Source organism: Colobus angolensis, unplaced genomic scaffold (assembly GCF_000951035.1).
Source record: "Colobus angolensis palliatus isolate OR3802 unplaced genomic scaffold, Cang.pa_1.0 Scaffold137, whole genome shotgun sequence".
NCBI classification, from domain to species: domain Eukaryota; kingdom Metazoa; phylum Chordata; class Mammalia; order Primates; family Cercopithecidae; genus Colobus; species Colobus angolensis.
In genome coordinates this window covers 5,447,757-5,472,559 of record NW_012114455.1, presented here as the reverse complement: position 1 = coordinate 5,472,559, position 24,803 = coordinate 5,447,757, and the positions used below count along the sequence as shown (strand labels likewise).

General features: G+C 45.3%; 1 protein-coding gene across 4 annotated transcripts in view; it reads left to right on the top strand.

The window, feature by feature from the left end:
• Positions 1-14: 14 nt before the first annotated feature.
• The window catches only part of NFRKB (nuclear factor related to kappaB binding protein), a 32,069-nt gene continuing 7,280 nt past the window's right edge, over positions 15-24,803 (top strand). The window contains exons 1-23 of one of the 4 annotated variants that reach the window (XM_011934679.1): positions 15-100; positions 1,154-1,233; positions 2,689-2,844; positions 6,741-6,942; positions 9,093-9,220; positions 9,933-10,107; positions 10,697-10,798; positions 11,402-11,475; positions 12,350-12,434; positions 13,241-13,421; positions 13,680-13,788; positions 14,021-14,147; positions 14,367-14,432; positions 17,319-17,398; positions 17,506-17,552; positions 18,491-18,551; positions 18,975-19,149; positions 20,393-20,499; positions 20,941-21,064; positions 21,279-21,358; positions 21,529-21,749; positions 21,847-22,117; positions 22,769-22,981. In XM_011934679.1, coding sequence (XP_011790069.1) covers positions 2,710-2,844; positions 6,741-6,942; positions 9,093-9,220; positions 9,933-10,107; positions 10,697-10,798; positions 11,402-11,475; positions 12,350-12,434; positions 13,241-13,421; positions 13,680-13,788; positions 14,021-14,147; positions 14,367-14,432; positions 17,319-17,398; positions 17,506-17,552; positions 18,491-18,551; positions 18,975-19,149; positions 20,393-20,499; positions 20,941-21,064; positions 21,279-21,358; positions 21,529-21,749; positions 21,847-22,117; positions 22,769-22,981 — 2,763 coding nt within the window. In that variant the 5' untranslated portion in view covers positions 15-100; positions 1,154-1,233; positions 2,689-2,709. Of the gene's footprint in view, positions 101-1,153; positions 1,234-2,549; positions 2,845-6,740; positions 6,943-9,092; positions 9,221-9,932; positions 10,108-10,660; positions 10,799-11,401; positions 11,476-12,349; positions 12,435-13,240; positions 13,422-13,679; positions 13,789-14,020; positions 14,148-14,366; positions 14,433-17,318; positions 17,399-17,505; positions 17,553-18,490; positions 18,552-18,974; positions 19,150-20,392; positions 20,500-20,940; positions 21,065-21,278; positions 21,359-21,528; positions 21,750-21,846; positions 22,118-22,768; positions 22,982-24,803 lie in introns of those variants that run through there. The other 3 variants (XM_011934678.1, XM_011934677.1, XM_011934675.1) reach the window with 3 other exon arrangements.

The following is a 24,803-nucleotide window of genomic DNA, read 5'->3' as shown; positions in this document are numbered from 1 at the left end:
CGCCGCTCAGGCCCAGAGCGTGCGCGCACCCAGACTCCTTGCGGGAGCGAGCGCGTCCGGAGAAGGGCTGCGGGTTAGGGGGCCGGCGCCCGTGGTTCAGGTGAGGGCGGGCAAGGGGCGGCGAAAGGGTTAAAGTGTCGCAGGGGAGTGGTGGGAGCGGGAGCAGGCGGCTGCGTCCGCGAGGTCGCTGCCCCTGTGGGCGTGGGGAGCCGGAGCGGGGCGTGGGGAGCGGTGCGACGCGTGAGGCTGGGGGTTAGGGTTAGGCACGCGTGGGGGAGGGGCGGGGCCGAGTCGTGCAGTTCCGAGGATTGGACCCCGGCTTGGGCCAGACGGGCTGGCACCGGAGCGGGATTTGCTGCGGAGTTGACGGGTTTGGAGCCGGTTGTTGCTCCGGAAGGACCCGAGGGTTTAGCTTCTGCACTGGGGAGGGTCCAGCGGGGAAAGTTAGACCAGGTGCTGAGGAAAAGCCAGTGATGAGAGGCCGACAGGCCTTCCTGGTCTAGTGAAGAGGTTCAGAACGCACCAAGACCTGGAAATCCTGGGCTTCCGGGGTCCGACTCCCTGGCAGCTGCCTGCTTTTGGTATTTTGAGATTCTCTTCAGAATAGTGGCAGTGCAAAGGTTGTCACTGGACTAGATAAAATTCAGCTAGATATGTACCGTCTTTGAAACTTGTGAGCAAGTTGTATAGAGACAGACCCTCCCAAGAGGCAGGTAGGACACTGACTTTGCCGGTGATAGTCTGTTCTATGCCAGTTCTGTTAAGAAGGTTTTATTCTGAGCATCAGGTTGCTTCTGCAATTTTTTTTGCTATTTTGAAGTTTCGTTAAACTCATATGCTATATGCTGTCTCATCCGCTTCACTTATTTAGGCACAGGCATGGTCAGGATGTCATTTCCCCGTGTGCTGAAGGGCGATGATGGGGCAGAGTTGCTTGGGGACCACCCACCTGCCTTGACGCAACCCTGAAGTTTTTGCTGTATCTTTACATGGATCTGAAATCTCTTCAAGGGAACTTGAAATAATTTAGTGGAACGTGCTTCACTTTACATGTAGTTATTATAGATCTGTTATCATTTGAGAATTTTGGGAAAGAAAAGTACCTGTATTACGTAATTCACACTGTCACTCATCTGGAGATTATTCATTGCAGGATTTCAGCATTGGAAATAACGGGAGGGAGGACCCGGTCTAGCTTCCCTTCATCAAATAAGGAAATTGACACCTGGCTTGGTAAGATTTGTGGAATGTTACTGGCAGACCTTGGCTGGAATTCTGGTGTTTTGACTGTTAACATCCTTTTTTCTTTTCATTTTAGTGTGTTTTTTAGCCCACTTCGTAGAAGTAGGAGCTGGAAAGGATGGATTGAGTAAATGTTAGCAGAGTGATTGAGTTGAAGCTCCCTGTGGTCCTGTTAGCATTGTGCAGTCCTGTGCTGTCAACTTGACACCTAATCCCAGCCGTCAGTCCGAAATGTTGTAATATGTAGTTTTCTAAAGGTGTTCAGCAGTGTTCAGTTATTATAGGAAGGAGAAAAGTAGCATTAATTTACACGATTATACGGATCAGACGGACCACCTAAAGGCAGATTGGCCTTTGACCTTACTGGTTGTTATGGTCAGGTGTGTGGGGCCTCAGGAATTTATGTGGACTAATAAAGTCATATCAGTAAGCTTCCTTTTCATTATTTAAATGTTGCGAGGTTATACAAGAGGTGTTGTGTGTAGCATTAAGCACATGGGTTTGCAGGCAGGCAGACCTGAATTTCAGTACTGCCTCTGGGGTTGGGCAAGTTACTGACCTACTCTGATTTTCAGTTTTAATTCTGTTGTAAAAACCCATGACCCTACTTTGCACAGTTGTAGGAATTAAATGAGATATGTGAAAGGCTTGGCGTTTGATAGGCCCTCATAAAGTGACCGTTAGCATTTGCATTTTACTAGTGTAGGTTGATTTTCAGCAAATTTTCTTTTGTGAAAGAGCAACAAAGAATATTCTTTCTCTTTTTTTTCTTTTTGAGACAGGGTCTCTGTTGCCCAGGCTGGAGTGCTATCACGGCTCATTGCACCCTCTCCCTCTCATGTTTAAGCGATCTTCCCACCTCAGCCTCCCAAGTAGCTGGGACTACAGACGTGTGCCCCCACGCCTGGCTGATTTATTTTTATTTTTTGTAGAGAAGGGGTTTTGCCATGTTCCCTAGGCTGGTCTCAAACTCCTGGACGCAAGGGGACTGCCCGCCTCAACCTCCCAAAGTACTGGGACTGTAGGTGTGAGTTACTGCACCCAGCCAACAACAAAGAATTAATTGCTAAAAAACAGTTGTTAAAGAATTACATTGTGGGAGAGTGATTATTGGTCTGGGAAGTGTAAATTATAGATTGTGATCTGTTTATCATTTAATCTCAGTCTCATTTGACTCATCTGTAAAGTGAAGGCATATGAAATTTATGAATTTAGGAGTTACTGTAGGAGCAGTCTGAGAAAAGAACTCTTCCAGATAAAACTTGAAAATTCCAATGAGAATGCTGTGGTGAAAGGGAGGGAGAAGAGCTGTTTAGCTGTAATTAGGGTGCAAGGATAAGGTGTAAGAACTGGCTGGAGGTTGAATGTTTTTCTGGAGGAATGTTAGCATCAGCTAGATCCCTGGAATTTCTGCCTTTCTGTCTCAAGATGCATGTCTTTGTCCAGAGTACCTGTGGAGAAGAAACAATGGATTCCTTAGACCATATGCTGACAGATCCTCTGGAACTTGGTCCGTGTGGAGATGGCCATGGCACGCGCATCATGGAGGATTGCCTCCTGGGGGGCACCAGAGTTAGTCTGCCTGAGGACCTTCTGGAGGATGTGAGTAGTAACATGGTTGCGACCTTTTCCTCCCTGTCAGCTTCCTTGTAACAGTTACGGGAAACCTTTTCCACTCTACATTTCCAGTCTTTTGTGCTCCCTTTTGTTCATTTTCTACATTGGAGGCAGCCTGATCTCTTATCTTTTTTTAAAGTTTAGAGTCTATTTAATATCTGATTAAGGAAGAAAACAAGTTGCATTCTGCGTGTTTAATAACATGTCAAAATAACTTGATAACGTGATATAAGCCCTATTTTTAACAAGATAATTTTCATCCGTTAAAAAAGGTTGTATATTTTAACCATGGAATACTACTCAGCCATAAAAAGGAATGAAATAATGGCATTTGCAGCAAACTGGATGGAAATGGAGGTCATTATTCTAAGTGAAGTAACTTGGGAATGGAAAACCAAACATCATTCTCACTTATAAGTGGCAGCTAAGCTTTGAGGACACAAAGGCATGAGAATGATAATGGACTCTGGGGACTTGCGGGGAATGGTGGGAGTGGTGTGAGGGGTAAAAGACTACACGTTGGGTGCAGTGTACACTGCTTGGGTGATGGGCGCACCAAAATCTCATAAATCACCACTAAAGAATTTACCCGTGTAACCAGACACCACCTGTTCCCCCAATACTATTGAAATAATAATTAAAAATAGAAAAAATAAAGTAGAAATTATGGAAAACAAATATGAAAAAATACATCAGTGGGTGTCTTTTCTACTAAAACCAGAAGATTGTTGTGAGTACTTAATCTTCACTGTGAAATATTTGGCAGTTAATTCCTCTCTGACGCAGTGTCTTACTGTGTTAGTAAATCTGTTAGTTAACAGTTGCAGTATTTTAAATGTTTTTGTTGTAAACTTAGAGGTAGTCTCCTTTATTCGTTTGGTTCTTTTCAACTATTTGAGACACTTTCATTCCCTGATATTTATGAAGTACATGTTTATCACTAAATGTAGTAGTTTGGTTTACATTAATAATTTGATGTGTGGTCTAAAAATGTAGTCACTAAGAGGGTGTACACTGTGGTTACAGATTGATTGGCAGTGGAGTACCATGGAGGCCGCTGCAGTGGTGCTAATGGTGCTAAGGCTGGCAGTGGAATTTCTGTGTAAGGCCTTAAGCCCCTGAGGGTCCTGGTGACTCAGGGAATCCATCACAGCCTGGGGTCGTTCACCCCAGTTCACTCCTTTTGTCTGGCCTGGATTGCCCCATGCTTGCCCTCATTCCAGCAACTGAGTAGGGACCCAGCAATCTGAATGAGCTGATCGTTGTTTATGTTCAGATGAGAAATGTCCGGACCACTTAAACTATAGCTGCTTTTCTGGCAGTCTTATCTGCAGGGCCCAAACTTAATAAACCGTAGGAAATAGACTGTCGCTCTTAGTTTGCTGCCCGGACTTATTTTAGATTCAGAGCATATTGGTACATGGGAGAGGTAGTGTCGTTTGCTCTTTTCAACCTGTGGGCTATCTGGTGTCTTTTGTGCTCCTGGCTTTTTTCAGTCATGGCACGATTGTATCTCTTAGCGTTTCTTTTGCCCAGCAGGATAATATTGAGTCCCATTGCAAGCACGGACAAGGCCTCTGGTTCTGGTCACCACTACCTTTTCAACCGTAGAACATTACTGGAAATGCTTAATGCCTGGATCTATGTTCTACTGAAAACAGTTCCATTGGGAAGCCTTTCAGTGGGAAATGAATAAATGTTTTACATGGTTATGTTCAGTTATGTGAATAAGACCACTTACTAATAGAAAATAAACAAACATTTTTAAAAGGTATATTTTAAAAGCAGAATTATATATGTGTTTAAAATGGTTACCATGTCGTAGAACATTAAGCAAAATCTACACGTATTTTCTGTATCCATAAGGTAACCCGCTACTCAGTAATAGTATATGCCTTGGGGTGGGATGCCAGCTTGTTTTTGTCCGCTTTCACAGGCAAGATGCGTCATCATCATCATTAAGGTGGCTACTGTTTATTAAGTGCTTATTATTTACAAGCCACTATGTACGTGAAAACATTCATTTAATTACGTATTTCTTTTGTTTTCCATATTTTGACCATACAGGTGTGGAGCATGATACAGCAAACAGTCATCTGTACATCACCCAGTTTTAAGAGATAATTTAGTTTTTTGTTTTACATTCTTCTTTGGTAGTATGTCAAGCGTTATGGATAAAATGAAAGCCACCAGTGTACTGTTGTCTGATCCTCTCTCCCAGCTACTAACAACTGTGCTGCAGTTGGTGTACATACTTCCCATCCATGTTTTCTTGGCATACTCGTTCAGGACAGTCCCTTTATGTTACTCATGTAGTCAGCAAACACTTGTTCCATTAGGCACCTCTATGCCAGACACTGAGTTCGATGCTAGGAATAAAATGGTAGAGGCAGAAATAGGCTTGCAGGGGAAAATCCTGGGCATTGGGACTGAGGTGTTTTTGATACATTCATGCAAAGATGCCTGGAGTAGGTGGTTGGATTTCTGGGTTGTTTCCTGCTGAAACCCTTTGGTGGGTCTCCATTGTCCTTAAGGATAAAGTCACAACTACCTGAAATGCTTGCCGTCCTTTGCATCTTTCTGCTGTCTGCTGCCTCCACCTCCCTCCCTGTTCTTGCTCTAGCCAAATATTGCCTGAACTCTTTAAAAAAAAAAAAAAAAAGTGAAATGTATCACACAGAAGAGTCTATAAAATGCATATATATACACACAGGTAAAACAATAATAAAACATGGGTATAGCCTTCAGTTAGGGTAGGAGCACTACCGAGACCACTGAAACCCGCCACCACGCACACTGTCTTATCCCTCTCCATTCCCCCACAGGTAACTGCTATCCTTTCTTTTGTGTTAATTGTGTTTTTGTTTTTATGGTGCTGCTCTGTGGATTTCTTACCCTCTCCCCGACCATCCTTTTTCTCTTTCCTTGTCCCTCTCCTGTCTTAAACAACTGTTTTTTGGTGAGCGTTCTCTGACATTGTAAATGTGGGATGTTTGCTTCCATACACATCAGCACTTCTTTAACTACATTGTAACTGCATATTTAATTGTTCCCCACCTCAGACCATATATATGCCAGGCCAAATTAGTATTTTGCTCATGGAATGTATCCAGCATATAACTCGTGAGTTGAAAATGAACTCCGTCCTGTTTCTTCTCACTCTTAGCTAGTGACTTCAGTTCCTCAAGTTCATTCCTTTCATGTTAAGCTTTTCCTGCCACTCAGTTGAAGCTGAATTCAGATGTCCACCCTCATACCCTCGTTGGCAGAGGCGGCTTCCAAGTGGGATTCTCTACTAAAATCATTTTCCTCTGGATTATTGTTTACTGTTTGATATAAGACTGTGGCTCATACGTAGTCTTTCATCTCAGATCTTTGGAATTTGAGTTTATTTTAAAAAATGTAGGCCAGGCACGGTGGCTCACGCCTGTAATCCCAGCACTTTAGGAGGCCGAGGCAGGCAGATCACCTTAGGTCAGGAGTTTGAGACCAGCCTGGTCAACGCGGTGAAACCTCATCTCTACTAAAAATACAAAAAAATAGCCAGGCGTGGTGGTGCGCACCTGTAATCCCAGCTACTTGGGAGGGTGAGGTAGGAGAATCGCTTGAGCCTGGGAGGCAGAGGTTGCAGTGAGCCGAGATTGTGCCATTGCACTCTAGCCTGGGCAACGAGCAAAATTCAGTCTCAAAAAAAGAACAAAACGTGAAAAGTTGGTAGTGATAGTTGCATGGCAAATGTGAATGCAACGCCACTGAAGTCTACACTTAAAAATGGTTAAATTGGTAAATCTTATGTATATTATGTAATGTTTTGTGTGCACACACATACAAAAAACTTAAACATTTATGTTACTTTTGTTTACCTTTCCTGTTTCTTCTAGCCTGAGATCTTCTTTGATGTTGTCAGCCTCTCAACATGGCAGGAAGTGTTAAGTGATTCTCAACGTGAACACCTCCAGCAGTTTCTGCCTCAGTTTCCTGAAGACAGTGCTGAGCAGCAGAACGAACTCATCTTAGCCCTGTTCAGTGGGGAGAACTTCCGCTTTGGGAATCCTCTGCACATTGCCCAGAAGCTTTTCCGAGGTTTGTAGCTCAGTATTCTTTCTTTGAGGGGAGTGGTAGATGGGCACACATTCACTTATGTGGGTGTACCTTTCTTCCTTTTCTTCTCTTTATCTTCATGTACAGATACTGAGCCAGCAGAGAGCGGTTTTGTGTAACATTTTGCTGTCTAGGCTGTGGTTTAAAAAATAAAATTTATTGACTTATATAGAAAATACATAGTATGATCTCAGCTGTGTAACCAGCATCTACATTAAAAAAAAAAAAAAAAAAAATTTCCAGCATACTAGAGGTGTCTTCATGCCTGGTCTTTAAAAATTTTTTAAAAGAGCTTGCCATTTGCTTTATTGCACGTATCAAGGTTTGTATGTGTGTGTGTTTAGGTACACACACACTTTTTGCTGCAGAAGATGTGACAGTTCACTGCCAAGCACTTAAGCATGTCCATGTCTCTTAACAGACACTCTCCCATATCATGACAGCCCTGTTACCACACACAAGAAATTTTACATTGAGCAGATAATATCATAGGCTATTTCGTGTTCACATTTTCTTCTTCTTTTTTTTAGGGGAGGGACAGTCTCGCTCTGTCACCCAGGCTGGAGTGCGGTGGCGCAATCTCAGCTCACTGCAAGCTCCACCTCCCGGGTTCCCGCCATTCTCCTGCCTCAGCCTTCTGAGTAGCTGGGACTACAGGGGCCCGCCACCTGGCTAATTTTTTGTGTTTTTAGTAGAGATGGGGTTTCACCATGTTAGCCACGATGGTCTTGATCTCCTGACCTCGTGATCCGCCGGCCTCGGCCTCCCAAAGTGCTGGGATTACAGGCGTGAGCCACCGCGCCCGGCCTCCGTGTTCAAATTTTCTTCATTATTCCTGCAGTGTCCTTTAGAGTGGCTGTGTAAATCCAGGATCTGTTCAGAGTTCATGCATTGTGCTTGGGCCTTATGTCTCTAGCTTTTTGAATCTAGGGCCCTTTGCCCCTTTTGTTTTTGTCTTTCAGTACACTGACATTTTTGAAGAGCCGGGACACTTAAATTATAAAATGTCCTGCTTCCTGGGAGTTTGTCATTTTGTTTTCTCTTGATTAGATTGGGTTAAAGGCTTTCGGCAAGAATACGATATAGGAAATGTGGTCTTTCCCATTGTATCACCTCAGGAGGCACATGGTGTCAGTTTTTCTATTGTGGTAAAGCCACATTTGATCACTTGGTTAAGTGGTGTCTGCCATACCTCTTGTTTGTTAAGGGTACTTTTTTTCCTTTATCATAAAGAAGCACTGTGGGATGATACTTTAGGATCATGGATCATGTGATAGTCTCATTTTCCAAAAGCCTTTGTTTTACCCAGTGGTTTTTGCTTCCATGGGTGATTCTCAGCTGCATCAGTTATTATGTTGGGGGTTGCAGAATGGTTTGGACCACTCTTTAAGTTACAGTTTGCTTTCTGTACCATGGAGAGGAGCCAAGGAAGCCTCCTCCCCTTCCTTTCCAGGGTGACTTTGTTCTGACACAAGGCCCTGAATGGGCAGCACATCTTGAATTCTGTTAAACTCGACAACTTGACAGCTGCTAATGACCAGAGAGAGCAGGCTTATCATCTGAAATCTCATTATTTTAAGGCTTTAAAATGAACATTCCCACCTTTGGTGGGTGACTAGTGTAAAAAGGAATTGCCCTCTATGGTTGTCAGAGATCTGTTTCACTACAGCTGAGGGTGCACTGTCTCCTCTGGTAGAGCAGAAGTCAGGGAGACCCGCTTGGCTTTAGAGGGGCTCTGTAAGTGACCTTCCATAATGGTAGCACTGTCTCTTGTGCTGGCATGTTTCCCCCAGAACAGTATGGTAGTCTGGTAAGGATACAAGTGAGGAATGTCAAGGCAGGACTTCCTGCATATTCCACTCTGACCCATGCCACGTATCAGTTCTAGTGTTGCTGAAGACGGTTGCATTGCTGTGGACTGTGGCTATAATGGTCATCAGCCTTAAATGAGCTGTCGTTGCTTCTCAGCACACTTTTACTTTTGGTTCTGTTTCCTGATTCTCTTAGATGTTCACTTTTCCCTTAAGTTTTATGGTACAGAGTTTACCATGTTAAGCACTCATTCAGTACATTTGTTGACTGATGATGTATATTTGTTGACTTATGTATATATATACCTTTATTTTTTTAAGATGGACACTTTAACCCCGAGGTGGTCAAGTACCGGCAGCTATGCTTCAAGTCACAGTACAAGCGCTACCTCAACTCCCAGCAGCAGTATTTCCATCGGCTGCTGAAGCAAATTCTTGCTTCCCGGAGTGTAAGTAGTGCTAGGAACTGGATATAAAATGTGGGCGGTCACAGGTATCACAGGTATCATGACTTCAAGAAGCATTTCAGGTGCAAAACGCAAAAGTTGCCACTAAGAAAAAAATGCTACCGATTCATCTGTGACACAGTTAAGCTATGCCATCCTTTCTTATGATAAACTTCAAATGTGTCCTGATTTCAGAGATGTTAAAACATAAAAAAAAGTGCTTCTTAAAATTGACGAAATCATAGTAGCTTCAGTGTTTACCAAGATAAACAGATGGATTTTGGATGCATCATGGGTTATTAAGGGAAACCAGGATTCCTTGGAATGGATATGAAGGTGTGCACGGGCCTCTGAATGCTGTGATGGATGGTAGCATAGTAGGCCCAGTGGCCGCTGGAAATTCTTAGAGGCAAAGTTGTTTGGGTTTTAAGTCATCCTTTACGCTTTGGTATAGAAATACTTGGGTGTCTAGTATAAAAAAGTGTTCATTCCTAGTAGAGCACTTCAACACTCAGATTTGGGATTTTTCTTCATGTAATCAATATAGGTTCTTTTTATAGGGATGTATTAATATAGATGTGTATCTTTCTTTGTGATCTGGAGGGAGGGAGTTGGGCTTAACACTGAAGAGAAGAAAATGTAGACTTGTAGAGTGTTCATTGTTCCAGAACAGGTCTTGGATGATGACGTGTACCACCACCTGATCTCTTCCTAGGATCTGCTGGAGATGGCCCGGCGGAGCGGCCCCACCCTTCCCTTTCGGCAGAAACGCCCTTCACCGTCCCGCACACCTGAGGAGCGGGAGTGGCGGACCCAGCAGCGCTACTTGAAGGTCTTGAGGGAAGTCAAGGAAGAGTGTGGTGACACAGCCCTGTCATCTGATGAAGAGGGTGAGTGTCCTCGGGCACTTGGGGTAGCTGGGGTATTGGATTGATACCGGCCGCTTGTCCGGTTGGAGCCAGTGGTAGCCATTTATCTCCCCAGCAGAGAAACCCTCTTGAGTTGTCTTGGTCTGGGGTGGGTAGTGGGGCTCAGAAGGCCTTGGTCTTTGGGTTGCTAAGGCATTGCCATCAGATGGGGAGTGACTACATGGCCTTTTTCAGCCTCATGGCCTTGTGGCATTTGAGCTTAGATGAGAGCCCGCCAGGCGACTCCCTGCGTGACAGGGTTCTCCACAGTGGGCCTGACTGGTCCCATTTGCCACTTGAGAGAACTGTTTTCCCCTTACAGGAGAGCAGTAGTGGCTGTTGGCCTGCTGCAATGCGACCCCAGCACTCTGTTGAAGTCTCTCTTCCTGGAAGAGCCGTTAGATGACCTAAGTGTGCTCCAGCTCCTCTGGGGAAGGGTCAGAAAGGAGTGTGGAACCCTGGCCTCCATGTTGTTGGCTTAGCCTTGTTGAACCCAAATGGCCACTTACCCAATCTCCCCTATTGGAGTCCACAGCCACGTTGGATTTACAAGAACAATTTTCTTTTGAAGATCTCAGCTCATGGCTTCCGAGCTCTCCAGCACGTTCTCCTAGTCCTGCGGTGCCCCTGAGGGTGGTGCCCACACTTTCAACCACGGATATGAAAACTGCAGGTGAGGACCGAGTTGCCACCGTCACCATTCTGGGACATGGCGGTGGAGACCTGAAAACTCCTTTAGAGGGAGGTGGGTGGGGGCAGATTCCTAACTACCAGGAAAACAAAGCTCCCTAGAACTAGGCGGTTTGTTTGGTAAAGTTTTTGTACCATTTTCCTTTTTTTTACATCTGGAGATAGGCCTGCCTTTTTTCCTTTGTTGTGAAATTTTTTCTCAGAAGCTGATATTTTCGGCTAAAGAAAGCAAAATCTTGAAACAGCAGTGTGAAGGGACAGTTCAGTAAGAGGACAAAGGAATAACCAGAGCCAAGCCATTCTCCAGAGTGTCTGTGAGTTTGGAGAAGAGTTTTTATTTGGAATAGGAAGCAAAGAAGAATGTTAAGAACCTTAAGCGTGTTTTAGGACCAGCTGAGTCACTGAAGTCATTTATTACCAATGTAAGGAGAAGTGGAAGTGTTGATCCTGTGACTAAAGATTTTTAGTACTTGTAGTTCACAGGTGTCAGAAGGGAAACTCAGAAATATCTTTCTTTGGACAAGCGACCAGAAAGCTGTAAATTGGAGAATCATGGTAGTGAATGTGATTTGGTTTGTTTTCTCAGATAAAATAGAACTGGGGGACAGTGACCTGAAGATTATGTTGAAGAAGCACCATGAGAAGCGGAAACATCAGCCAGTAAGATGGGAAGGGCTTGCGGCCATGTGGTTTTCAGCCTGATGTTTCAGGATCGGCTGTCCTGAGGAAGACATGGGGCATCACTGCCTTGTTTGTATGTCCTCCTTACCATGTGGGCACAGGAGCAGCCAGTGAGGTGGGCTGGCATCAACGATGTGAGGCGTGGTGGCTTTGACTTCACCGGGCCTGCTGAATGTAGTGTCTGCGTTCATTGTTACAGTGACACTGTCGAGTATAGGAACGGTCGTCTCCACCTCAGCAGTGCTCTAGAGGTCAGGGAGCTTGTCATTGGTCCTGTAGCCAGGAAGCAGCAGAGCCAGGAGTCGGGCCCTGGGTTTGCCCCGCTTGTTACTGTTTCCATTATTCCATGCTACCAAGTGGAGGTAGTTAGCACCTCAGAGTTCAGTGGAGAAAAGATGAGGCCTTTTTGAGAAGAAAGGACAGTCCTTCTAAGGCTAGGAGGTGAGATGGGAAGAACCCCACATTGGAAGTCACTACTGAGTTCTCTCTCTCTTCTAGTTACTGTGATACTTCTCTAAACCCTGTTTCCACATTTTGTAAAACATAATAATACTTAACAAGACTGTTTGCAAAGCACATGAGACCAGGAATGCAGAAGAGCTTTATAACTAAATGCTGTACGATAGGAAGGTTGGGACTGGGTTCTATGCACCAGTGTCATGGTTTTTTTTTTTTTTTAATTAAATGGGGATATGATAGGGAAAAATTGAATAGTTTTATCTCTCTATATTTTTTATTCAATGTGATTTCCGCAAGTGTACCTACCATCTAATTGTTACATAAATTTGCAAAATCACCTTAGTTTTTGCTCCTTTTTGGGCCTCCATGACCAAGTTTTGGATATCACATCTAGGACCACCCGGACCTTTTGACGGGGGACCTGACCCTCGGTGACATCATGACTCGAGTAAATGCCGGCAGGAAGGGCTCTCTCGCAGGTAAACGACTGGGCGCCCTCTGGGAGCCTTCATCTGACTGTGGTGTTAAGTTGCACGAGCCCATAACATGTGGCACAAACAAATGAAACCATGGCCTCCTTCATGCTGATAACCTTTATTATTACCTCTTATGGTCTTACAGGTGGGAAATGAATGTAAAATCAGCACAACAGATCATCAGCTTTTTTGTTGTTTGTTTTTTTGTTTTTTAGATGGAGTCTTGCTCTGTCACCCGGGCTGGAGTGCAGTGGCGCGATCTCGGCTCACTGCAAGCTCCGCCTTCCGGGTGCACACCCTACTCCTGCCTCAGCCTCCCGAGTAGCTGGGACTACAGGCGCCGGCCACCACGCCTGGCTAATTTTTTGTATTTTTAGTAGAGACGGGGTTTCACCATGTTAGCCAGGATGGTCTCAATCTCCTGACCTCGTGATCCACCCACCTTGGCCTCCCAAAGTGCTGGAATTACAGGCGTGAGCCACTGTGCCAGGCCTATGAACTCTTTATAATAAATATTAAAATTAAGCCATATACTTGAGAGGCTGAGCTGGAAGGATCGCTTGAGCCAGGGAGGTTGAGGCTGTAGTGAGCTATGATTGCACCACTGCACTCCAGCTTGGGCAACAGAGTGAGATCCTGTCTCAAAAAAAAAAAGCTGTAAATCACTCATTGAATTTGGTTTCATTGAGTGTTTTATTACTGAGACTTCTATCTTTGGTGGGCCTTGGAAAGAGAATATGCAGATAAGACCCCTCACTTCCCTGTGTAGGAGATACATTTCTGTGACTGGTGTTACTTTTCCTTCCCAGCCTTATATGACTTGGCTGTCCTTAAAAAAAAGGTTAAGGAAAAAGAGGAAAAGAAGAAGAAGAAAATAAAAACGATCAAATCAGAGGTAGAGGACCTGGCTGAGCCTCTAAGCAATACTGAAGGGGTTGCATCTCTCTCACAGGCCCCCTCGCCGCTGGCAATTCCTGCTATCAAGGAAGAGTAAGTGAGCATCAGAGAGATTCTGTGATTCTCAGGGTGAATGGGTAGGCCATAGGCTGTGCCCTGGCCCCCAGGGCTTGTCGTAGCTGTAAGTGTGTTGGACTTGTAGACCTGGAGTCCCAGGGATACTGCTGGGAAAATGTGTTGTTTGCTCCTTTCTTGAACTCTTCTGTGACTGCTAGGAGGCTTGGGGGTCTGAATCAATCTAGGGATGTGTTCTTGGTCTTTTTGATTCTTTTATTTTTCTTCCCTCATTAGGCCCCTTGAAGACCTCAAGCCTTGCCTTGGAATCAATGAAATATCTTCCAGCTTTTTCTCTCTTCTGTTAGAGATCTTGCTGCTGGAGAGTCAGGCTAGCCTTCCTATGGTAAGCATTTTGGAAAAGTTGGAGGTACATTAGAGTATTCAAAGTGTTCACATCCTGAATGGTCTAGAGCTGGAGAAGTGGAAGTGTGGGTTCCTCTCAAAGCTCTGTCGTTAACTTGCTTTGTGGTTTGGACAAACTCCGGATGCATACGCCCCAGCTTGTGGTGGCACTTGTGTGGAATTGCTGGTATGGAAGAGAAGTCTAACTGGGTTCTGCCTTTGCTTTCCCTCAGCTAGAGGAGCGAGTTTTGGATTGGCAGTCATCACCAGCCAGCTCCCTCAACAGCTGGTTCTCTGCGGCCCCCAACTGGGCTGAATTGGTACTACCAGCCCTGCAGTATCTTGCTGGAGAAAGTCGAGGTAAGGTGCTTTTTTTTGTAAGGTCAGTATTTTTTCCCCTTTTTGTCAAATTAATTAATAGAGTAAACTGCAGCTTTACTCGTGTAATCCAGTATGCCTTTGCATAATGCTATGCCTTGAAGGTTCCTGCTTTTCTAATACACTGTGGAACACTCAAAAGCTGTTTCAGAGTTCAGGGATGCACCTGTATGGCTTGTTTATGTGGTCCATTTCTTGCAGCTGTTCCTTCCAGTTTCTCTCCATTTGTTGAATTCAAAGAGAAAACCCAACAGTGGAAGTTGCTTGGTAAGTAATCCATGTTACCTACCCCTAACAGGTTTTCATTCTCCCATTTCTTCCCCTAAGTTTCTTTGCCTTCCAATCAATATGGTCCTGCAGATTGGTTTAAAAAAGCAATATTAGATCTTATTTTGCTCTGGGAAGGAGTCCTTCAAGACCCTTTTGTACTCTCAAGATGGGTTAACTGACTCCTCTGGTTGGACCAATGCTGAGATGGAAGGAATACCCTTTCTGTATGATGTAGTCCGGTGATGGCTAAATTTAAATCTGCAAGGGTATTTTGCAAGAGTGTCAACAATTATATTAATCATACCAATGACTTTGGATTAATTTGTACTGTAAATATTTTTCTTTCCTAAAAGTGGGCTTTGCTATTGAGGAGAATGTGCAGCAGCCCTGAATAAATTGTTTCTAAAGAACAGGGTCCTTATTTTTAAGTTTATAAAGCCCACTTAGTGTAAAGCCCACTTAGTGTGTAAGTTGTCATAACATGCATCTGAAGTCACTTGGAGGCTGTTGCCTGGTGATGGTGAAAAGAGAGAAATCCGTGTTGGTTTCCTGTTGAAATTCACAGGCACTTCTCTGTGCTGAGTGGTCTGTGGAGAAGTGTATGGAGAGCAGGTTATGAAAACAGTAGACTCATCCATTCGTTATTTATTACATTTATTCAGCTTCTAGGTGTCAGGCACTGTTGTTAGGTGCTGGGGGGATACAATGGCTTCTGAGACAGTGCGCTCCTCTCATAGGGCCTAAGGTCTGTTTGGGGAACAAATATTTAGATTTAATGACAAACTGATCCTTTCTGTAAAGGAAAAATATTATAATAGGAATTGATGTAGTGTGCAGAGTTGGGAGGACCTTCCTGAGGAAGCAGCGTCTGAGCAGAGGTGTATGATGAATAGGACCGAGCCAGGCAAGCAGAGGGGAGGCAGCAGCATTCGAGGTGGAGGAGTTAGAACCTTTGCATGGGGAAGATGTGATCTAAAATAGTCACGCAACCCACAGGCTATGAGAGCTGATGGTAATTTAGACACAGGAGAGGATGGATACGTTTGAGAAAGATTTAGGTGGGCTTGGTTATGGCTTAGCTGTGGGGAATGAAGGAGAATGGTGTGAGGCATGGCTCCTGTTAGATTTGCAGCTGGTGGAGGAAGGTGTTGTTTGTGCAGGTAGCAGCTGTGGAGGTCTGGACTTGGAGGGGGGAGATCCTGAGTTTAGTCTGTAAAATTTATTTATTCATTTATTTTTTGAGACAGAGTCTTGCTCTGTGCCTCAGGCTGGAGTGCAGTGGCACGATCTTGGCTCACTGCAACCTCTGCCTCCCGGGCTCAAGCGATTCTCCTGCCTGCTCCTACTCCTGCGTAGCTGGGACCACAGGCGTGCGTTACCATGCCTGGCTGTTTTTTATATTTTTAGTAGAGACAAGGTTTCCCTGTGTTGCCCAGGCTGATCTTGAACTCCTGAGCCCAGGTGATCCACCTACCTCAGCCTCCCAAAGTGCTGGGATTACAGGTGTGAGCCCCTGCACCCGGCCTGATTTAGTTTTAGAGCTGCGTTTGAGGTATTCCAGTGGAGTTGTTGAATAGACAGTAGGATGTGTGGGTTTAGAATTCAGACCAAAGAGTTGAAGAGGGAGAGTGTTCGCATGTGTCTGGTGCAGGGCACCGATGATGCTGTTACCTGGGGAGGAAGCACAGAGTGAGGAGAGAGGGCGGAGGAGGGCTCTTCACGGCAGAGGGTCTGAGTGAGAGCATGAGAGTGCAGGCGGGGGTGCGACTGTAGAGGTGGGGAAAGCCTGGAACAAGGTTTTCCGGAGTCTTGGAAGCCAGAAGATAGGAGCGCCTGAGAAGTGGGGAGTGGTCATTTTCCTCCCTAGTTCCTAAAAGATTCAGTAAGATAAAGACTAAAGATTTGTGAACGTGAAGAAAGTTGTGAATTTTTCAGTGAGCATGAGTCGCTAGTGGAACAGTGGAGGTGAAGCCACTGTGAACTGAAGGTGATGATGGTAGCTGACTGCAATTACTCCCCCCGTCAGTCAGGCTGCAGTAGCCATGGAGGGAACACGTGTACCTGGGCCTGGCAGACTGTTTCATGTAGGGCCAGATAATAAGCATTTGAAGCTTATCGGCCCGGTGCTTTAGTTGAAGCTACTGTGCCATTGTTGAGAGCTTTCTGCAAATAGTGGTGTTGTGTACTGACTATGAAAACAAAGATAAACAGCCCCTTTGAGAAGGGTAGCTGCATTCATCACATAAGCAAACCTGGCTGATGATGGTCCTGTGGCTTCTAACCTGGGCAGGAGACACAGGTGCCATCAGGGTCTCAGACAGCCTGAACAGAGTGACCTCAGAGGAGGGCACAGGAGACAGGGCTTATCTCTTTCTAGGCGGGTCATGGGAAGTCAAGTTTTTTCCTGCCCCAGGCTCTTAACTGCTGTACTAGTGAATAGAATTTCTCTGTGCCCCAATAGCCAGAAACCTTTCTTACCTACAAAAATAGAATAATTACCTTGGTATAAGCTATCATTACATCTTTTGTGATGCCTGCCACCTTTTGAATTGATTTTGAAACGTGTGCTCTTTCCTCACTTGACCATAAACTCCTGTGAGGGTGGAGACTGAATTCACTGAGTAACCTTAGCTTCACATGCAATGTGTGGCACAGTGGGCACTCAGCAGATGCCTACAGAGTGAATGATTTGATTAGATGGCATCCAAGAGTGGTGGTCCAGGCTGATTTCCACCAGCTGGAAGGCAGTGGCTGTATGAAGGACTGTTGTTATAGCTCCTGATAGAATCTCTCTGTGGTGTAGATAAAACTAGTAAAGAGAAAGCAGGATTCTCGGTAATACCTTAGACCTTCTTATTTTTTATCTCTTTATTCCTCTAATAGGCCAGTCCCAAGATAATGAAAAGGAATTAGCTGCCCTCTTCCAGCTATGGCTAGAGACCAAAGACCAGGCCTTCTGTAAGGTATGGTTTTTAAGAAATACCAGATCCTTCTCACTAGGTTTCCAGAGCTCTTAAGTTTGCCCAAATTCTTTAGTCCATTTACCTGTCAACGTTTTCTTTTTCTCCAGCAAGAAAATGAAGACAGCTCAGATGCCATGACACCTGTCCCTCGGGTGTGAGTACAATACTCTAGTGGTGGGTGGTGTCCCGGGAAACTAGTTCAGATACTGCCTTGGTTTTGTTGATACTTCTTGGTATGCTAGAGCTGTAATGGGCTTCAGAGCTCTGAGGAGTCCCCTGGTTCTTCCTGACTTGGCATACTGAGGCAGGCCGCACCCCCTGAGTGAGTGGGACTCCTTGTGGAATGGGGTCTGGTGGAGAGAGGGGCTGGCAGGAGAGCCTCTAAGGGGCATATAACCTCCTTTGTAGGTGGACATACTTTTTTAATGTGTACTTCTCCCTGGGTTCCTACTTGAGAATTATTCATCTAGGCCACCTTAGTCCAATAAATGGAAGCATGAAGTTAAGTGACTTGCTGAAGGTTAGCATTAGGACTAACCTTCTAGAACTTAGATCTCCTGACTCTTAGTCCTAGGCTCTTTATATCACATTGTCCCGTGTTTCTATTTCTGTCCTGGCATGGTTCCATAGTTTTCTGACACCAGACAGAGGCCCAGTCTTAAGTGCGGCAGAACTTTTTCTTCATGTAATAGAAGTATAGATCTCAAGCTCCTGGGTACTTTCCCTGGAGGTAGAAAAATAACCCTTATCTAACACACTTGAAGCCCTTTGTTCCTCTAAGGCCGAATTGTTTGTTGCCATTAGAATGGACCTACTTAGCAGCAATATTGAAAACAATAGGTAAAGATGTCAGCCTCTTGCCCATCTATCCACTCAGTACCTTTCTGGATTTCTAAGAACCAAGTGATTTTGTAAGTACCAACAGGAGTTCCTTCCTAGGAGCTGGAAAGTGGGCTCTTCTCCTTTGTAAGAGTTGAGTGCTTCTTGAGGGACATCTTTCCATGTCACAGTGGGCATGGTTCTGAAGCAGGGGCAGTGGGTCTGACACACATGCCAACTCTCAGGGTTGATATAGAGTTATTTATATTCCAGAAGAACTGACTATGTGGTGCGGCCCAGCACAGGGGAGGAGAAGCGGGTTTTTCAGGAGCAGGTAAGAAGTACCTGAAAGCCAGCGTGAGTCTCTGCCTCTGTGAGCCGTGCAGAGAGAAGCTCTCAGCCTGACTCTCCTGCATCTGCCTTCTTGCAAGAAGCTCATACCCTTCCCCTTAGACCTTCTGTTGGCTGGGATTACTTGTTGGGGGTGGAAACAGTGTGGGGAAGGGGAGTAAGAAATACTTGGATGATCTTGTCTTCCAGGTAGCAAAGTGCCTTTATGTTACCTCCTTGTCCCTCTGCTCAGTGACTGGCTCGGAGAGTCATCCTTTTCCACTGTGGTTGGCTGAGCATTCCTACTAGAATCACTTGTTCCTTCCTGTTTTCATTGTTCCATGTGGCTCTGCTTATATTGTAAGCAGGCCCAAGAGAGAACCCCACTAATTCTGACCTAGGAGCCTTGTCCCTTGTCTCTTGGTAGGAGCGTCACCGGTATAGCCAGCCCCACAAGGCGTTCACCTTTCGCATGCACGGCTTCGAGTCTGTGGTGGGGCCAGTGAAGGGCGTGTTCGACAAGGAGACCTCGCTCAACAAGGCTCGGGAGCACTCCCTGCTGCGCTCCGACCGGCCTGCCTACGTTACCATTCTGTCTCTTGGTAGGTAGCACATGTTGCTTATCAGAGATCCCTTTCTTCACCCTGCAGCTTTTCTCTTATCAACTCTGAACTCTGTCCTCTCCACACCCCTCCACTCAGGGTAGACTTTGAGAAGAAGGCATAGTGTTCTGAAGCGTTGGGAGTTTGGGAGCTGAAGGGGGCATCTTCAGCTCCCTGTCTTCTTCCTCAGGTCTGGGCTTACGTTTACGTTCAGTTAGGAGTTGCTCCCAGACCAGCTAAATAGGTTAAATATAGGAATTTGCTTCCTCCAGGCTGTGCTTCATTTAACAGTGAGGATTCTTACCTTTTTGAATGCCAGGAATCTCTTTGGCAATCCGGTGGAACTTGTGAACCCCTTCTCAGAATTATGCTTTTAAATGCATAAAATAAAATACAGTTACAAAAGAGACCATTTGTTTTGAAATAGTTATCAAAATGTTAAAACAAGTTTATGGTGCAGAAATACGTGTTGTTACTGTGATATTATATGACAAGATCTAGCATGAGGTCTGACATTTCTTGAAATTTCCAAGTAGTGATGAGTATAAATGATATTCTTAGCTATCTGCAGTAGCTGTAATATATGAAAATGTTTGATTTCCATTACACCATCACAGCACTGCCAGTATATGGTTTGTTCCCTTTGTTCATAATTGAAGGAAATGTTTAATTTCAGTTTAAAATGTAATTTTGCTTCCCACCTGAGTTCACAGGCCCTCTGAATTCTTAAGGTGTTACCTAAAAGTGACTCTTAAAAGTATATAGGGGCTGGATGTGGTGGCTCATGCGTGTAATCCCAGCACTTTGGGAGGCCAAGACACGTGGATCACCTGAGTTCAGGAGTTCAAGACCAGCCTGGTCAACGTGGCGAAACCCTGTCTCTACTGAAAATACAAAAATTAGCTGGACATGGTGGTGCATGGCTGTAATCCCAGCTACTCGGGAGGCTGAGGCAGGAGAATTGCTTGAACCTGGGAGGTGGAGGTTGCAGTGAGCTATCATGCCCTTGCACCTCAGCCTGGGCGACAAGAGCGAAACTGTGTCTCAAAAAAAAAAAAAGACAAGTGTGTAGGGAACACCAATGGTTGAGCTGCTGGAGGGCAGAGTGCACCTAATCTGGCGTCAGGGAAGGTAGAGGAGCAGGAACCCCAGGGAGCGTTGCCCACCACAGCAGGTAGGGGAGGTTGTACCTCTGTAGGAACCCTGCCTGACTTGAGGACTGTGTGCTTTCTCATGTCGTCAGTTCGGGATGCTGCAGCTCGACTGCCTAATGGAGAAGGCACACGGGCAGAAATCTGTGAGCTGCTTAAGGACTCCCAGTTTCTTGCACCAGATGTCACCAGCACTCAGGTAGGACGGAGAAGAGATTACTTCTGCTTTGTTCCAGAATGGATTTAAGAAAACTTATTAAGAAATATAAAATGTAACAAATTTTTAAAAAACTGAATGAAGTGAAAAATGTATCTTGAAAAATGCAAAGTGATCAAAACCCTTGCTGTTAGTGAAACACAAATTTGGCTCTAGGCTTTCTTTTAGTTTATGGTAAAGGACAGGCTGGTCACTTGCTTCACAGTATCCTTACAGTAAAAATAGATCAGTATCTCAGTAGTCTTACAGCATTTATTGTCTCGCCAAATGATTTGGTGAACTATTGGGAATATGCAGCTAGGCTGAGATAGAATCTGTATCAGCTGTGATTTAGATACAATGACGTGTTTTTTTTTCCCTGGAGTCCAGATAACTTCTGTTATCTGAACTTGACTTGTTTATTTCTCTTTGTCTGATTTGTAGGTAAATACAGTAGTGAGTGGTGCACTGGATCGGCTACATTATGAAAAAGATCCTTGTGTGAAATACGACATTGGACGAAAGCTGTGGATCTACCTGCATCGTGACCGGAGTGAAGAAGAGTTTGGTGTGTGAGGCCTCTGGGCATGGTGTCCAGCGCGACTGGGGATACTTTCTGACTTTCTGCCCCAATTCCATTATTCTTTTCATTGGCATATAGGTAGGGCAAGATGGTAGAGGCAGGATTCAGTCCACCAGCAAGGTGTTGGTTTTTAACAAAGCCCCTCCTTGTAGTTCGCTAAGGTTAAACTCTAGCTGAAGCTTGCCCCTCTTGTTCACAGAGCGGATTCACCAAGCACAAGCAGCTGCAGCTAAAGCCAGAAAAGCTCTTCAGCAAAAACCCAAGCCCCCATCCAAGGTGGTAAGTGACCTCAGGAGAGTGTCTGCCTTATGGATTCTGGGATGGAGGCAACTGAGAGTAGCTGCTCGCCTTTTACTTAGTGTGGGGCGTCAGGGGCTGTAGGGGCATCCCTTCCTGTAGGGGGATCTTCACAACACCTGCAGGTGAGTTTTCTTTGTCTTCTGTTCTAGAAGTCCAGTAGCAAGGAGAGCTCCGTAAAGGTCCTTAGCTGTGGCCCTTCTGAGCAGAGCCAGATGAGCCTCAGTGACTCCAGTATGCCACCCACCCCAGTCACACCTGTAACCCCCACCACACCAGCATTGCCTGCCATTCCCATCTCCCCTCCACCTGTATCGGCGGTGAACAAAAGCGGCCCTACCACAGTCTCAGAACCAGCTAAGTCTAGCTCAGGGTAAGTTCCTCCTTTTCTTCAGCTTTTTCGTTCTAGAGTCCTTTTGTATGCATGTCCCAAGTTTTTGTTTTTTGTCTTTCCCCAATGTTCTTCATAGTGTTCTTCTGGTGTCTTCACCAACAATGCCACATCTGGGAACAATGCTTTCCCCAGCTTCCAGCCAGACTACACCCAGTTCTCAGGCTGCTGCCCGGGTCGTGAGCCACTCTGGCTCTGCTGGACTGTCCCAGGTGCGAGTGGTGGCCCAGCCTAGCCTTCCTGCTATTCCCCAGCAGTCGGCAGGGCCAGCACAGACACTGCCACAGATGCCAGCAGGACCGCAGATCCGGGTTCCAGCCACTGCCACGCAGACCAAAGTACTGCCTCAGGTAAAGAGGGAAGCTGTGGTCACTGGGCAACAGGGATGCAGACCCATAGGTGGACTGATGAGTCAGATGGGCAGAGTCTGGGTAAGGACCTGGGGAGCCGTAGATGATTGCTACTGGTGATGACATTCGTCAGAATAAGCCACTTAATGTTCAAAGCTATGGAAGCATTTTTAGATAGTGTGTTTATGTGTTGAGAATCAGATCTTCAGAGGAGTGTGGTGGTTTCCCCAGAACCCTTTCATCAGGATCTTGGTAGAGGCGGATTGTAAATTCGGACCTTGTGAGTCTACATCTTAGGCTCCTTCTGCTGTGCCTTTAGTCTTAGCTATGCTATGAACTAGTTGTGTGAGTTTAGAGAAGATTTATATCCTCTTTGTCTCAGTTTCCTTTGCTCTAAAAGGGGTAAAATAGTATTTGTCCTCAGTGTGTAGGAATAAAATGAGATGTTAAATGTAAAATTCTGAAAATTAAGACGTACCCAAATAAGACATTTACAGTGTCCATTTTAGAGAGTGATGTGCCTTAAGTACTGTGGGGTTAGAAGCTCTTTGAGAGGAATGCTTCCTGGGCGTGGTGAGGGAGACTCTTGCTTAGAGTGCTGGTCTGCATCTTAGAGTCTAATTAAGCTCTTGGCCTCATGCCCTGAACTAGACAGTAATGGCCACTGTGCCAGTCAAAGCGCAGACTACGGCAGCCACTGTGCAGCGGCCTGGACCTGGACAGACAGGGCTCACGGTGACAAGTCTCCCTGCCACAGCCAGCCCTGTGAGTAAGCCAGCCACGAGTTCTCCTGGGACCTCTGCTCCCAGTGCATCTACGGCTGCTGTCATTCAAAACGTCACGGGACAGAACATCATCAAGCAGGTAGGTGGGGCTCTTTCCAGGGGGATCTCAATCCTTCATCCTGGAGCAGGGACCACTGGAGCTGGAGGTTCTTGGCCAGACTGCATGCACATGGGAAGAAGATTTGTCATCTGTGACTCTCAGCTTATAGATACTTAGGTGTGAGTTCCCACCAAAGGCAGTGCAGCCTTTATAGATGCTGAAGAGATTTCTTCTGTTTCTTTCCATTTAATTCAGCATTTAATAGTTGAGTTTCTGGATTTAGAGTAGACTCTCCATGAATTTATTTAGTTAAATTCCCATTGCCATATTTTATTGGCTTCTTAGTTTACCACTCGTAAAAGTAGAATTTGCTTCTCCTTTCTTGGTTGTGAATGTAAAAGAATAATCATTGAACTTCAAAGAATTGTTAAGCAGTATAGCAACTAATACTGATAGGAGTGCCTCCTGTGTGCCTGCACTGCGTTAAGCATTTTTTGCTTGTTAAATAGTCTAATCTTCTTAGCTCTATGGGGTAGGCACTCTTATTATTTACAGATGAGGAAATGGAACCACATAACGATAAAGTAATTTTTTTTTTGTTCAACAAACATTAAGTCAGACACTGTCCTGAGTATTGGGGATTTAATAGTACATTAAACAGACTTAAGTCCCTGCCCTCGCGGAACTCGTGTTCTGATAGGGCTAAGAGACAAGTACCTCAGTCTGAGATAGTAATAAATGCTATGCAGGTCGGTAGACAGGCTCAGGTGGAGAGCAGTAGTGTGTTATTTTAGCTGGAGTGATTGGAGAAGGCCTCTCTGGGGAGATGCCATTTGAAAGAGATGAAAGAAAGAGTGTGCCATGAAGTGATGATTGGGACATAAAACATTCCAGGCCCAGGAATGGCGAGTGCAGATGTTTTGTGTCAGGAATATGATTGAGGAACGAGAGGAAAATCATTGTGGCTGGAGCATGGGGAGCAAGTGTGAGGGTGTTAGAAGATGAGGATGGGAGAGGTTGCCAGTGGTTAGATTATGTGGGACTTTGAAGTTAATTTGAATGTGAGGGGAAACCACTGGAAGATGGTGAGCAAGGGTGACTTGATCTGGTTTGCATTTAAAGACGCATCCAGCTGCTGGGTAGAATGAACAGTGGGGGACAAGAATGGAAATGGGGAACCCCTGTAGGAGGCAGTGGCAATCGTCTAGGTGAGAGGCAAGGCTGCCGTAGATGGGAGTGACTGTTCATCGGAGGTGGAGGGGAGTAGTGGAGTCTGGATGTGGTTGAAGGGAGAGCCAGTGCAGTTTGCTGGTGGCTTGAGTAGGGGTCTGAGAGGAGGAAGGTGAGAATTACCCCGTCCATGGCTTTGGCTTGGGTGCTTGGATTGATGGTGCCATCATTTATTGAAGCAGGAGAAAATTGAGTTGTGGAGACTGCAAGAGAGAGAAAAGTGTAGTTGGGAAGGTGTGAGATGTAGTGGCAGCGTGAGATGAGACTCGGTGGATCAGGATAATGCATGGGCTTCACTGGTCCGGTGGATTGGTGGCTTTGGGGAATGGGTTCAAAAGAGAAGGTTAGGCGAGGAAGTGGAGACAGTACGATCGGCCTCTGTACCCGTGGGTTCCACATCCTCAGATTCAGCTGACCATGGATTATTTGGAAAAAACCCCAGTAAAAAATAACAGTACAGTAAACAATAATACAGATTACAAAACCAGTACAGTATAGAAGCTATTTACACAGGATTTACGATGTATTAGATATTACAGGTAATCTAGAGATGATTTCACCTACACGGGAGGATGCTTGTTGGTTTTATGGAGATGGTGCATTTTGTGTAAGGGACTTGAGCTTCCGTGGA